Source organism: Propithecus coquereli, unplaced genomic scaffold (genome assembly GCF_000956105.1).
Source record: "Propithecus coquereli isolate 6110/MARCELLA unplaced genomic scaffold, Pcoq_1.0 Scaffold435, whole genome shotgun sequence".
NCBI lineage: Eukaryota > Metazoa > Chordata > Mammalia > Primates > Indriidae > Propithecus > Propithecus coquereli.
This window is the reverse complement of record NW_012150119.1, coordinates 1,951,568-1,967,345: the sequence shown is the minus strand read 5'-3', so window position 1 is coordinate 1,967,345 and position 15,778 is coordinate 1,951,568. Positions and strand designations below refer to the sequence as shown.

Below are 15,778 nucleotides of genomic sequence, written 5' to 3'. Positions count from 1 at the left end.
CTTTCTCTTTCTATTTCCTACCTGGCCAGGCAGTTAGCTATACCTGCTGTTCTCTCAAGTCATTAAAAATTTTTAAGTTTTATTTCTGTTAATGCAGTGCATGCACATAGTTTGCAAACTCTCATAGAGCTATAAGGCTTGGAACAAAACACGTGTTCACTTCGCCCCATCTCCAGCTCCCCAGAAGCCACCACTCACACAATCTCTTCCTTCATTGCTTCTAGATTTTACTCCTTACCAATAAGCAACATGCTTATGCTGCTACTGTTTTCATTTTAGACATTATCAAGTGTTTCCCTACTATAGAGTGTGAATATTTTGTTCTTTCTACTGACCTCCTTTCCCTCTCAATGGCCCCCCTGTAATGGTTATACCAAATTTTTAGTTAAATTAACATCCAGTAAGTACATGATTATGATTATAAATATTGCTCACCTTGGATTATATTTTCATTCTTGTATACTTTAATCTTTCCCCCTGAAATTAATAGAAACCTTTATTATTTGTTCCCTGAGAAGGCAACTTTTGGGCAAATACCTGAGAGAAGAAGGGCAGGGAACTGTGGGGGTAGCTGCAGGACGAGCTTCCATGCAGAGGCAATCTTTGGGTAGGACTGTGCTTGGGGTGTTGGAGACACAGCAAGAAGGTTGGTGTGGGTGGAACAGAATGACCAGAGAGTAGTAACTGGAGCAGTAGAACAGGATGCACAGGCAAGATTGTGGAGGGCCTTGTGTGCCATGATGATGTCTTTGGAACTTATTCTGAATGTGATGGGCTATCCCTCTAAATAGAGGGATAACATGGTCAAACTTTGGGTTAACAAAGATTACTCAGACTGCTGTCCTGGGTAAAGGTGGCGTTGGAGCAAGAGTGGAAGAAGAGAGACAAACGGAGAGGCTACTGCAATAGGCCAAGGAAAAGATGAGGGTAGCTTAGATCCCAGTGACGGTAAAGAGGATATAAAGTATTTGAATTCTGGTTATATTTTGAAAGTAATTTGCTAGTAGATTGGATGGGAGTGTCAAATAAAGAACCCATTAATTCCTGTTTTCCCTTTCTTGGTAATACGGAAAATAAACTGAGGGACCAAGAACTTCAGTGACTTGTGCGAAGACACACAGCTAGAGGAAAGTACCTATCATATTGCCTGGCACATAGTAGGCACTCATTAAAAATGGGTTTCACTTCCTTCATGACAGTGGTATCTAGACTTCAAATCCAGTGCTTTTTTCAAAATCCTATCTCATCCCTTCTTGAGTTACATGTCTATATTTATTTCAATCAATCAATCAATCAATTAACCCACCAACAACTTAACCAAAAGTATCTATGAGTGTTCACTTTGTTTCCAGTTTTGTGGAAACCGAAGTGATTACTGATTATAACAATATAAACAACAAGATCAACAACAACAAATATTTACTGAGTAGCTGCCACCTATTAGCCGCCTTTCATACACTATCTCATTTAATCCTTATAACAATGTGTTAGGGACTATATTACCATTACTTTCAATTTACAGACAAGGAAACATAGGCTCAGAGAAGATAAAATCATTCCTGGAGCCACACGGTTAGCGAAATAGTGCAGCCAGTATTTGGACTCAGGTCATCTTTGGAAATATAAAGCCTGTGTCAAAAGATCTTATGGAAAACATTAGTCTTCTTGGCAAGAAATAATCAGTGAACAAGATGCGAGGAGTGTATAAATAAAATGTTTCCATATTTTGTGTTCTAGAAATCAGAAAGAGAAGAGATTGATCTGGAATGTAAATTTGGTTTTGAAATATGGGTAGGATTTAGATGGAATAAAATGAAAGGAGAAGGATTCCTGGCTGGTGAGGAGGGTGGGACAGTTTGATCAAAGACCTGAAGGTTGAAATCAGCGGGCTGTGAGGGCCAGGGAGGAGCCGGGCCTGGCTGTATGGGAAGGTTCAGAGGTGGTGGCATGAGTGGGCCATGCCTCCAATTCCTGGTCTACCCGACAATATAGCATGTTCCTAATGGAGAAATCCCGTGTTTTATGTTGAGGTAGAGGCCCGTTTAAGGGCTTTATTGGCCCTGGACGTGCTTACTCTTAGGGGTTCTCCCATCCCATATCATAAGAAAATACTAAAATGCACGCACATCTTGCATTAAATATTACTTTTATATAATCACAAGTAACAGGATTTTACAATGTCCCTGGTTCTATCTCAGTTTTGCAGAGGTCCTCAGCCAATAGACGCTGCCTTCCAAAGTGTGAGCTGTATGGTGACTATGCAGAACTAATTCAAAGAAGTTTTCAGAAGACTTTATTTTTGACTTTTAAACCCTTCACTCTCATTGAGGATAGAAAGGAATGAGGAAGTTGGAGATGAAGAGGGAACTTGTAGTGAGAATTGTTGGTGCGTCCCACCCACTCTGCCTTTAAGGGAGGATGTGGGGCAGCTACTCCTTTCACATAACATCTGGAAGGAGGGGCTTTAGGGAGACTAATCGGCGAGCTTGATATATTTCCCCTGCAGTTTGAGTGACACGGTGGATGGGGGTCTAACTCACACCCCAGAAACGTAGAATGTGTAAGAGTAGCTAGCTAGCCCCCAGACTGTGGAGCTAGGGAGAGAACGCTGCCTTGGGTGGCCAACACTCTCAGAGCTTGTTTAGAGAAAGGAGAGACAGGTGTCCCCAGTGGACCAGAGGCAAGCCACTTGCATGGCTGAGCTGCCACAGGTTGTCTTAGATGCTGCCCAAGTGGTTCGTTTGAAGGGGGTAAGGGAATTGCCAGACTCTCCAGGGAAGGAGGAGAAAGCAGTCTATAGGGGCGAGGGCCCCACTGACTGGGGGGGGTCTCCAAAAGACCTACATGGTTATCCCAATAGGAAAAAGGTCAGCTTTTGGTCCAGCTCTGATGCCGACTCATAATGACATGAATCTGACGTTCCCTCTTTGTTTTCCTTCCACCCTTGCCTCTCATCCGCAGCCATCCAAATGGGAAAGATGGTTAATTGTGAAAAATACGAAAAGAAAGAAGTCGCGAGCCACCTGCCCTGCCTCTCCTCTGCTCAGAGTAAATGTAAAGGGAACCGAAATACAGTTGCCCCACGCATGCATCTCAAGTCACGCCTGTTCCACCACATGTTATGTATGTGAGTTGACTTTAGTTGACACACAGTTATATTGTTGCCACTGAATCGAATATTTACTACCTTTGATTTTGTAGATTTTTAAAAAGATATATTTTGGAGCCCACACCTCATTTTAGTCTCATGTCTCACACATTTAAGGTAAGGGCTTTGAACAGCACGTGTGTCCTGTAGAACCTAATCGGCAAATGGCCCCGGGTTACCCCAGCAGGAATGTCTCTGGGACTGGATTATGCAGATGTGAGTTCAAGTTCCCGCCCTAATGTTTAAGTCTGTGACTCGGGGCAAGCCAGTCCTCTCTGGGTCTTGGTTTTCTCATCTGTGAAGTCAGGAGGTTAGACCAGTTGACCTCTCATGTACTGGTTGGTTCTAAGAGTCACATCCCCGGGATTTCATTGACAGCTCATGGAACCTAACAGATAGTTTAAATAAACGTTTGTTCACTTAATGAATAAACCAGTGACAGCTGTGGCCCACCCTAACCCCTCCCAATCTTGCCCTGGCATCTCTGAGGAATAGCAGGGTCTGGGCAATCTCTGGGCCAGTCTGTCCCTGGGGGTAAGCAGTCGCGGCCGCTGCCCTCCTACCTTGTTGAGGGTGTTGAGAGCAGCCTGAGCTGCCGTGAGTGCCGGCTCGGCCTTGGCCAGGTCTTCCTCACAGTCCTTCTGCTTCTGCTTCACCTCCAGCATCATGAGGGCCACCCTCTGCTCCTCCTCGTCTGCGAGGGCTTTCTCTCTGCTCACCTTATCTGTTTCCACGCCCACCACCTGGATCAGTTTGTCTGCGTCTTCATTCTTCTGCTTGAGCTCCGCTTCCTGGGCTGCCAGCTTGGCTTTCAGAGCATCCACCTGCATTGGAGAAGGCGGAGCTTATCAGGATCGGTGACCAGAGACACGGCAGGCAGAGCCCTGGGGCCAAGTCTGCAGGGCAGAACACGCGACGACTCCTGATGCCAAGGCACAAAGCTATGTTCTCGGGTGGGACCAAGCTCCCTGACCTGGGAAAGGAAAGAACACTGGGCATCCCTGGCTCTCTGCAGTAAATGTGCTGAAATATTCCAAACAACACCTGCCTCGGTCTTTCTTCTTGATGCCCAAATGACCTGGGCTGCTTCTCGCCGACGCTGGTACCTATGTCTTATAGAACTTCTGTGCCTAACATAACACTTTTTATACAGCAGGCCCTTCATAAAGATCGGCCATTGTTTAATTAAAATTGACCAATGTGGAGTGGGCCAAGGGTTTAGCAAGAGGAAAAAAGGGAATGTCTACTTTGCATCCTGAGAGTGTGAATATACAGGTGGACAATGACCAGAGCATATGTAAAAGTAGAACTCTGACCCACGCCTGCAGCAGCCTGCCCAGGAGACTAGCCCTCCATCTACAATAACCAGCCCGGGAAACAAGCCTGCTGTAAGCCAGGCTTGTAGGAAGTCAGACTATCCCTAGTAACAACCCAGCTGGACAGACAATAACTCCTACAGCAATTGGCCCAGAATGGCCAGGACTTGATTCATAATGAACAACTTCCTTGATTTTTTATCCCTGCTTCCAACTTTGGATCAACCAGAGAAGTCCAAACATGCTCCCTTAAGTAATCCCATGGGACGCCCGACTTCTAGTGAGCCTGCCACCACTTCCCCATGTGGACAGCCTCCAACAGGGCACACCTTCTCCAACAGGCCTCCTCCTTCTTCACTACAAAGCTTTCCCAGCTTCCTGCCTGCTTTTGAGTGTCTGCTAAACATAAGTGATGGTGGCTGACTGCCTTGCAAGCTCTGAATAAATAGCCTTTGATTGTTCTCATTTTGTTGTCTCCATTTACTTATATAATTTTTACTAGAAATAGATGACCAGATTAAGTGGAACAACAAAAATCCCAATGGCCCAGGCCAGCTGAATCCCCCATCCATCCTCTGCAGTCACATGTTGTCTGGAGGCGGTAATGAGGTGATGGGAACATCAGCACCTGGGAAACCATCTATTTGTGTTGTGCTCTGGAGAGAGAAGAATGATTTTCTATCTACCTTCAGATTAGCAGAGCACGGTGATTCTCAGATGGTGCTCTCTGGACCCCAGCATAAGCATCACCTTGGAACTGGTGAGAAATGCAAATTCCTAGGCCCTAATCCAGAGGTACTGAATCAGAAACTCTGGGGCGGGGCCCAGCAATCTGTGTTTCAGCTGTGATTCTGGTGCCTGTCTAGGTTTGAGAACCGCTGGCCTAGGGGGATGGCCTTTTCAGATGCAAAGAGAAGACACAGACCTGTTTATTTCTGGAAAGTAAAACGGCCATTTGCATTTGCAATACAGCCCATAAACTTTACATTCCAGAATGACCTCTCGCCTCTCATTTTCCTGCAGTCTATTTTACGGGACAACGAAAGATTACTTCAGAGCTCCTGGAACACGTCAAACAGATTCAAATGCTTTATGATGCAAAATGCACAAGGGGAAAATAAAACTGAGGCTTAGACACTGCTGATAATTCCCTTTTCATGGCAGATCAAAAGAAAAGAAAAGGAAAGTGTAAAAAAGAGAATGCTCTTTAATTTTGTGTATTCATAGAAACGGGAGACTTGTGTTAACCTCGAATGAATGCCGGCTCCCTAGAACTCGTCTTATATTCACATGTTGGAAGGTTAATCCGTTTCCATCTCCCGTTGTTGTTCAGCTGCAGAGAGTTATTTCTACAAGGACAAAGATGCAATTGTAAATCAAAACGATTGAGCCGCATAATCACTCCAGTCAGCAAACACACCAGTAACTTTTTGTTCCTTTTTAAATCTTGGGAGATCTGAGAAAATTGAAGTGTTTTTTTAAATTTTTGGTTGTTGTTGTGTTGATTGCAGATATGGCTTATGACCTGAGGCCCAAGGTAAATAATTACCAGCACTGTGAACAGGAGCTTTATAGTTCTTAAGCTGTGACATGGAGTGACAGGCGGGTCCCACCAGTAGGAATTAGGCTGTTCCCAACCCGGCTATAGAGAAGGCACAACTCAAGTTCATTTTATGGTTTTTCTGCAATGGAATGGGAACTTGAAATAGGTCAGTTTGCATCTTTCTCTTCTCCTTCTTCCTTATTTAAAACATTTGAGCCACACTTTGGATCTCTCCTTATATAGACACCCCCAAATCCAGGTGAGAAGAGTGAGAGGGAGAGTGCCACAGACACAGCGGAGACCCTTGTCCTCCACTCTGCTGGCTTCCTGAATCGTTGTCATGCATGGTAAGTGGCTGGTGCCAACCGAGTTGGCTGACAACACAGTGGTGGCGGGCAGCCCTCCCTCCTGCAAGGACCAAGGACATGATGCTAAAGAGAGTGGTCAGGCTACCCAGGATTTTCTTCCAGAGCTCCAGAGACCTTGGGAGTGAAGTTGAAAAGACATTAGAAGAGCCGAGAATGTGTATTTTCTGCAACAAAAGTGCATGGGTTTTCCCTGCATTGCCTATAGGGGAGAACTGCTTTTTTTTTTTTATTTCAGGAAATTATGGGGTACAAACATTTTGGTTACATGTTATGACTTTGCCACATGCCAACCACGATTTGAGATGTGCCCTTTCCCCCCCTACAAGGCTCACCACATCCATTAGTTGTGAGTTTACCCACCCCAAGCCCCCCACCCCCAGAGAATATTACTACTGTGTGAGCACCTTAGTGTTGATCAGTCAGTGCCAGTTTGATGGCAAGTACACGTGGAGAAGCAGCTCTAGGTTTTGGGGAAAGACATGATCACATCACCAGTTGCCAGAGAAGGAGAGGAAGCCCAGGGCAATCAGAAGCAATAAATGCTCCACTGAAGGTTAGAGGCTGCTACAGCTTGGATATTTGATCCTCCAAACCTCATGTTGAAATTCGATCCCCAATGTTGGAGGTGGGAACTAGTGGGACGGGTTTGGGTCATGAGGATAGATCTCCCATGAATAGATTAATGCCCTCCCTGGTAGAGGGGTGAGTGCATTCTCCCTCTATTCCCATGAGAGCTGATTATTGAAAAGAGCCTGGCACCTCCCTCTCCTCTCTCTCTTGCCTTCTCTCTCGCTCCCCATCCACTTCCGCCATGAGTGGAAGCAGCCTGAAGCCCTCACCAGGAGCAGATGCTGGTGCCATGCTTCTTGGACAGCCTGCAGAAACAGGAGCTTAATAGATCTCTTTTCTTTATAAATTACCCAGCCTCAGTTATCTCTTTATAGCAACACAAATGGACTAAGACAGGGGCCTAGAGATATCGCCCTGCTTGCTCTGTGTCCATGTAGTCACCCGGCACTTTCTGATGTAAATTTGGATTTTCAGGAAATCCTCTTAGGTGCAGTTGTTTCCTGTCTATATGTGTTACGTTTGCCTGCCTAATAAACACTGTTCACTCCTATTCTAGCAACATAGAGTTTCCTTCGGAGAACTCCCCCTGCCCAAGTCCTTACAGTTTGGGTGGGGTTCGTTCCAGTTGTCATGTGACCCTGGCTTGGCCAACGAGAGTATCCGAGTCACAGAGGTTGTTCAGCCGTGACCACGGGCCAACCAAGATGTACAGGATACCCGTGTGTATCTAGCTTCAGCTTTGTCCAAATTAAGCTCTACCTCTGACTTTTCAGTTACATGAACCAATTTATTTCTTTTTATTTTGTTTTGTTGTTTTACCTAAGTTTGGTTGGATTTCAGTCAACTGTCATCAAGTGTCTTGATAACTGTATCATGTAATCTCAAGATTGTCTCTCTCTCCGCTTTCCCTCCCCCCTTCCTGTCTTCCCTTCCTTTCTTTCTTTTTTGCTTTTTTTTCTTCTTGCTCAGTGAATTTGAGTTACATTTTTTTCACCTTTTTTCTTCTTGCTCAATTAATTTGAGTTATATTTTTTTCACTTGCAATCCTGACTAATACATCATCATAAGTTATTAAGCTGTCAACTTCTGGTAAGTTTGGTGGCCTGAGACTATTTGAAAACCTTAAACTGAATTTAAAAGTTTCCAGATTAAGATTTGTGGAGTAAATCCTATATGCAGGGAATTGGCAATGGCCATTAGTCCATTTATGAATATTTCTTCAATCCTTCATCCTCCCCTTCCTCATGAAGATGTCTGAGTCAGACGCAGAAGTGAGTGGGACAGAGGCCTCTGAATAGTACCAGTGAGGCTCAAGTGAGACCTCAGTCAAGGCTAGGGGCCCTGATGGTGCCAAGAGAAAGGACACAATTGCACCAACTGTGACTTCGGCTGATGCTGATGTAAAGACAGAAATGCCGCCTAAAGACCTAGTAGGACTAGCCACCTGTCGTCAGAGCCAGTGAGAACTGGGGGACCAACCATCAGCTACCTTCTCAAACTTGACACCACCACAGAGAGGAGAAGGAGGAAAAGACCCTTCGGAAGGAAATGGCCTTGAGCTAGTTTGAACTCTGAACTGACCACCCTCCAAAGACTAAGTTTTTAACCTGAAGTGACTAAATCAAGCTGAAATGCAAAATTCAGAGCTTTCTACCCTTAAATGAATAAGATGGATCCAGAGCTAAGTTGAATTCAGTTATAGAAAAATAAAGTTATATTTTTGATCAGCTCTGAGCATGAAATTATAAGTCTAAGGCTTATGAGGTTTATTATATAATTGTTAATTTTGTCATTATTACAATTATCATTACTACTTCTAATACAACTATTATTGCTAAATAAATTTGTGTTGTATCTGAGCCAGGGCTGTAAGATTCATTTAGCCTACTCTCACCAGATTATGAACATTGAAAACTGTCATAGTTAAGTAGTAACTAGCACGGTATAATTATACTAGCACGGAATAATTCATTACCCTTTTACAAGTATTATAATGGTCTACTTCAGTCCTTTTTTACCAAAGGAACAATTGCAGATGAAGAGTTTATACCAGAGTTAGAAACCCCGGATACCGTTTTTACTAGAAGAATCATCATTATACCATCGATAAGTATTTGTGGCATAAACACCATGTGCACAGTATTGCTGAGAGTCATTCTCCACTTGCACTCTGAGCTTATAGGTGATTTTGGAACTGTTCACTCATTTATTTGCCTATCCATCCATCATCTACTCACTTATCTATTTATTCATTCATTTATAGAACACCTATCATGTGCCAGTCCCTGATGATAAAAGATAAACGAACCCCGGTCTCTGCCCTTGAAGGACTGACAATAATATAGCATGACGTGTGCAGAGGATGAGCATAATTCAAGGATGGAACCACAGAGAAGAGAATGCATAGCTTCTCAGAGCTTAGAAAGGGCTTCATGGGGGGGCAGCAAATTGTTTAGGTCTTGGCAGTGGTAAGCTGACAAGGCGGGGGCATAAATAAAACCACAGAGATGTGAACCAGTTGTGGAGTTTTGGGGCAACTGCAAATAGTACTGTTTAACTCCGGGGTACAGTGTGGTAGAATCAAGGAAGGGAGGGACGGCGCAGTATATACAGAGAGTGCTGGTCCAGGGTGCTACCAGCACATGGTCAGGGAGACTAAGCTGAATGCTGATGATTCAGTAATTTATTCACTCGAAAAATATTTAACGAGTGCCCACTCTGTCCAGGGCAGTGTATCGGGCACTTGGGCTACAATAAAGACAAAGATCTCGTATCCAACGGATGGAGATAGGTAAAACAACAATAAGCGCAACAACTAAACACATTATAAAGCATGCTAGATGAGAGTTAAGTGCTATGGGAAAACGATAAAACAGTGGAGTCAGGAGATCAGGAGTGGTGAGGGGCTGCAATTTAAAATGGGCCATCAGGGTAGGATTCACTGGGAAGGCGGCATCTGAGCAAAGAATGGAGCCACAGGGAGACCAGAGGGCAGAGGGAACAGCCGATGCAAAGGCCTGGTGTGCCCGAGGAGTGGCAGAGAGGCATGTCACAAAGAGGGAGCAGGCAGGGCTGGCCAGGAGCCTCGGGAGACACTGGGATGAGGGACATGGGGGCCATTGCAAGGGTTTGAGCAGCAGAGTGACGTGGCATGATTTATGTTTTAAACCGATCACTCTGGCTGCTTAGCTGATGACAGACTACCGGGAAGTGGGGGGGGGGGGTGGAAGCAGACGAGCTGGTTAGAAGGGTAACCCAGCTACCCAGGGAGAGGATGGCAGTGGCTCAGACCCAGGTAGTGGCAGGGAAGACAGTGAGACGCGGTGGGATTCTGGGGCAGACTTTGAAGTTAGAGCCAGTAGTGACTTTCGGGTGGTTTGGGCATGGCTGTGATAGAGGGAGAGGAGTGAGAAGAGTCCGGGATACTCGCAAGGATTGCGGCCTGAGTGGATGATGCAAGAGGTAGCGGGCAACGCAGAGTGGGGAGTTCAGTTTATGCAAGTCATCCACGCGAGAAGCGTCTAAATCTGGACGTTGAGTCTGGGGATACAGCAGGAGGGACAGATCTGGGAGAGATTTAGAAAGCACATCGTTAATTTTTAAATGTGGGAAGTGAGAGAAGGGGAAGAGTCCAAGGTAATCCCCCAGTTTCTGGCCCAGGGAACTGGGGAAATAGAGATTGCAGAAGGAGAAGGTGGATTTTTTTTGTGGTTTCAGATACTAAACCTGATTCCAGGACTTGGAAGAATTCTCCACTAACTATGCGCAGACAGAGCTGGATTCGCCAAAGGGTATAATCAGGCCTCTCCTTGTTAATTAGAGGTCACCTACAACAGGAGCACAGACATTGTGCTTTCTACAGCGTCTGCTCAAAGACTCAGGATCTGTACTGTAAAATAAAAACAAAATCCTAAGCCCACCTACTGACTGAACAGACCCCCTCTTGGTCAAGGGGACCCCACAAAACATTAAAACTGAGTTTCTGTCCATGACGGAAAGGGAGGTCAGACATGCCTTGTTAACTCCTTCCTTTTGGAGTTTAGAACAACTGACCCAACGTTAATATTAAAATAGAGATCATAAGACTGACAGACTCTTTGTGGAAATAAGATACCAAATTGGAAACAAGACCTAAGACCATGCAAGCCAAGGGTTAAGACATGCTTCACAATCCATAAAATCTAGTTAAACAGATCTTTTTTTTTTTTTTTTTTGCTGGTGTGGTATCACATGACAGTAGCAGCCTCCCTTATCTTAATTTAGGCATCCTTCCTACTGACTCCAAAGTCTTAGACAATGCTTAACTCTCTCAACCAATTGCCAGTTAAAGAATCTCTAAACCCACCTATGACTTGCAAGCCCCCCACTTCAAGATACCCCACCTTTTCAGGCTGAACCAATGTATGCCATCCATATATTGATTTATGTCTTTGCCTGTGACTTCCGCCTCCCTGAAATGTGTACAACCAAACTCTAATCCAACCAACTTGGGCCACTTACTGAAAGCTTCTTTGGCTTGTGTATCCCTGGGCCATGGTCACTTGTATTTTCTCAGAATAAACCTCTTTAAATTATTTCGCAGAGTTTGGTTTATTTCTGTTAACAGTAAAAACTAGAATACTGAGGTCTGCTCTGTGAGAGGTGAGCATATCTTTGCCGTTTCTTACTCCCTGGCAATCATCCTTTATGTACATGGATCAGTGATTCGTGGAGGATGAATGGGTAGGGGTAGAATAGGGGTTGGAGGGGATGTAGAATGTTCTCAGGGCACTGCAGGTGATGGGGAGAGAAAGGAAGAGGACGAAGTAGGAGATGTTTTAAAACAAATCTGGTGGTATTGCATTCTGAGATTTTATTCCATGCTGTTTTCTACAAGTTCAGAGATAGGGAGAAACTGAAAGTGATCAGGAGAGAAGATGCTACCTTTCCATAGCAAAGGTGTACACCAGGTAAACTGCTAGGACCTAGACTTGGATCTGTGTATGGCATCCTGCCCTGAACTAGAGCCCTAAGAAGGGGTTTGGATCATCACACAAATGGAAAGACAGTAGTGTCACAGACAATTTGCACATGCCATTTGTTGGCAAACGTTGAGTTGGAACTGATCTCACCTTGCCTAAAGGTAATTAAAGAAAAAGAAAAGGTCCATCTAAAAGCACAGAACAAGGAAAGGAATAATGTCTAGAAGATGAAGAAGAATGCAGCTCTGAGAATGATCCATTACTGGACCTAAAAAAACATGAAAGAAACTGTCTGGCATCATCAGAGTGGTCTCTATGAAATAATTGCAGAAAAATAGGCTGAAATAAGAAAGCAATAGGATGCATTGAAAAAGGAGAGGGATACAATGAGGAAGGGTTGTGAGAAAATTAAAATGCAATAGCATAATTAAAGTCTTCACTGCAAGCCTACAAGGCAGAAGCAATATCACACACTATTATATTAGTTTTGGTGAGGATGAACTTGAAAAACTTTCCTAGAATGCAGAGAAAAAGGCCAAAGGGATGAAAGCAACACATGAGAACATAATAGCTCCGGGCACGGGGACCCCGTCTGGCTAACCGTTGCTCCTAGAGGAGAGGCCAGACCAGATGGACAAAACCATATAGTAGAAGGAAAATTTCCAGGGCAGAAGAAAGATTATGTGTACAGATTGCAAGGGCTCACTGCACCCCACTAATCAGGAAACTGAAGTGGGGAAAAAAGACAAGTCAAAAGGAGAAAATTCAATAGAGCAATTCCAAGGCCAAAATTCTGAGCAAATGAAAAGCTTCTATATTGACAGGAGCATGTGATTTCCAAGAATTAAGTGGATCACAATGTTAGTTGCATTGTGCAGTTCCATGAAATTTCACCACCTTAAGGAGAGGCCGGCCCTGCTGCTGCTAGACAGAGAGCAGAAAGGGACTGTTGAGGGAGCAGCAACACTTGACAGGCGGGAGCAGGGGTAAGGCAGGTGCCAGAGTTGCCCCAACTCTCAAGGGAAGATTAGCAGATGGACTGAAATAAGCTTGTTTCATTTGAAAGAGTTAATGGAAAAATATAACAGAGAGCCTTCTTCTGATGGCTAACTACTTAGAAATAGGTAAGAAAATGCAGGAAACAAGACAGGATTTGTTGAAGAAGTGAGGTTCCAATGGCTCTTTGACAGATAGTATAGGAAGACAAGAGAAACAAAAGAAAATTGAAATAATCCTGCAACCATCGCTCATTTCTCTCCATCATTCATTTCTTTCAGTTTGAAGATGGAAGGGAAGAGAACTGGAGAGGAAAGGAAAGCAGAGGAAAAGGAGGAGATTGGCCAGGTGCGGTGGCTCATGCTTGTAATCCCAGCACTGTGGGAGGCTAAGGTGGGAGGCTGGCTTGAGGCCAGGAGTTAGAGGCTTTTGACACCACTGCACTCCAGCCTGGGCAATAGAGGGAGTCCCTGTCTTAGAAAGAAAGAAAAAGAAAAAGAAAGAAAAGGAGGAGAGATTGCAATTACAAAGAGGAATAAAGAAAGACAGGAGGTACTTCAGGGGACTAGGGGATTCCAGCAGCCAGGAGAGGAGATCAGCCCTGAGGGTGAGGATGTGCCCTTCTGCTGAGGGAGCTCAGCCTTAACTTTTGCTACTGTTTCTGATGACAGAGGAAGCCAGAGATGATTTTCAGATCTTGACTGTGATCCTCCAGTGCCCTGCGGGTGGCAGAGAGGTGCGTGGCTCACCTGGGCAGAGGTGCTGTGCAGCTTCAGCAGCCCGTTCTCCAGCCGCTCCGTCTTGGACTTGAGCTCTTTTCCGTTCCTGCGCAACAAGCTCTGGTAGAGTCTGATGAACTCCAGGAAGGATTTGGGGGTTGTGTAGTTGTGGCGCTGCTCATTGCTCAGATAAGACTGGGATGTCTGGTTGACACTCGTGTGGACAAAGGCCATGAACTTGCTAATGGACTGCTTCACTGTGGGCTGAAATCAAAGAGCAGGAAGTAAAGAGACCTTATTCCTTCACCATGTGGAAAGTTGTGCTCCAGCAACTCTATTTCAGCCTGATCTTTAACCCTGACATTCTGGGCATGGAATTCCTTGTACTCTCGGGTGGGAAGGACCTTTAGGAGTCCCTTCTTCTCCCTCGCACCTCAACGCTCTCTGTGTCCTGCATGAAGCGGAGGCTGACAGACTCCAGCGCTTGCTGAGGCCACTCGTGGAACCAGTCGATGGCCGTGCAGTTCACGATGGCTGGGAACTTCCTGCTGCGGACCCTCAGCTTGTTCCCCACGGGAGAGAAACAGAGAGTCACCTGAGAAGTCAGAAGGGTGGGGAGGACCAAGACAGTATCAGAGAAATACTCACAGAGAGGCAGACATGGTGTGGGGCTATCTCCAGAAAATTGTGAAGTCCCTCCAATGGAGGCAACTCTGCACGTGCTAGCCAGCCTTTCCGCCAACTCAGCAAGGATGCCGGGACTGCACAACGCAAGAGGGAGGCCTCTGCCCATAGAGCAGATGACAGGGGCATCCTTGCAATGTTACTTAGGCTGAGAAGGGCGCTGCACCCTCACCGCCCACTCCCAAGACAATCAGAGGACACCCATGTCCAAAATATCAGTAGGAGCTTCCATGAACCATCCTGGTCCCTGCCTAGCCCTGTCAGTGACCCTCTTTACCTTCAGTTGTAGCCGGACTCGATCTATAAAGAACTTCCAGCAGTTCTCTCTGTTGTCAACCAGACCTTGGCTCTTGACTTCATTCCTCACTTTGCTTATGATGTTTTCAACTTCATCATCAGAGTAGAGATCTGGGATCTCCCCTGGGAAAAAAAGGAAGCACAGATGGGCCACTTGGGTATCTCGCTAAATGATGCAATCAGACCTGGGAGGTTATCTTACCTTGGGACACAGGTCCTTTGCCATTTAGGCCATGTTCTACCTCTCCTGCTGGTGAAAGTGGATAGACACCTTATCTACTCCAAGCCCAGGGCAGGAGAATGAGCACCTTAGTGGATGGAGCAGGGTGTAGGCTCTTGCCTGGGGCAGGCAGTTGGCAACACAAGAGCCTTCAATTGTCTTTTCTTCTTTTGCTTAAAAATTTATTTACTAACTACTGTATTTTTTGGCCTTTCTGTAAATTGTTCCCCTAAGGAGCTTAGTATTTAGTAGAAAATATAAAACAGATCTAAAATAGCTGTAAGACCGGGAGTAAGATTGACCATCAGAAACACATAGATAAGTCCATATATTTAAGAGGAGTGAGATATCACTCTTTATAAGAGAAGGGTAGAAAGCAGGGATGGCTTCTTGGAATTTAATGTATGATAAGTATGACATATAAAATCAATGGGTAAAAGATGAACTATTCAATGTATGGTACTGTATCAGGAAACCCAGGATCTGAAAAAAATATGGTTGGATTCTTACCTTACACTGTACATTATAGTAAATTCCAAATGGATCAATGACTTAACTACAAAAAATAAAACCAGAAAAATAATAGAAAAAATGAGGGAAATACTCTTGTAACCTCTGAGTGGGGAAGGACTTTCTAACTATGACTCATTCAACCTACTTAAAAAAATAAGTTTGATGCATAAAGATTGATAAATTTTACTGCATAAAAATTTTTAAAAAGGCTGGATGCAGTGGCTCACACCTGTAAATCCCAGCACTTTGGGAGAACAAGGGGGGAGGATCCCTTGAGGCTGGGAGTTGAAGACCAACCTGGGCAACATAGTGAGACCCTGTCTCTACAAAAGCTAAAAAACCCATCTGGGCATGGTGGTGGGCACCTGTAATCCCAGCTACTCGGGAGACTGAGGCAGAAGGATTGCTTGAGTCTAGGAGTTCAAAGCTGCAGTGAGCTATGA

General features: G+C 44.9%; 1 protein-coding gene across 1 annotated transcript in view; it reads right to left on the bottom strand.

Annotated features, from left to right (window-relative positions):
* DNAH9 (dynein, axonemal, heavy chain 9) overlaps positions 1-15,778 on the bottom strand; it is a 313,557-nt gene that overhangs the window by 99,566 nt on the left and 198,213 nt on the right. Inside the window, exons 46-49 of the mRNA XM_012653931.1 lie at positions 14,583-14,725; positions 14,055-14,216; positions 13,652-13,885; positions 3,712-3,972 (exon numbers count right to left, since the gene is read on the bottom strand). Coding sequence (XP_012509385.1) covers positions 3,712-3,972; positions 13,652-13,885; positions 14,055-14,216; positions 14,583-14,725 — 800 coding nt within the window. The remainder of the gene's footprint in view (positions 1-3,711; positions 3,973-13,651; positions 13,886-14,054; positions 14,217-14,582; positions 14,726-15,778) is intronic.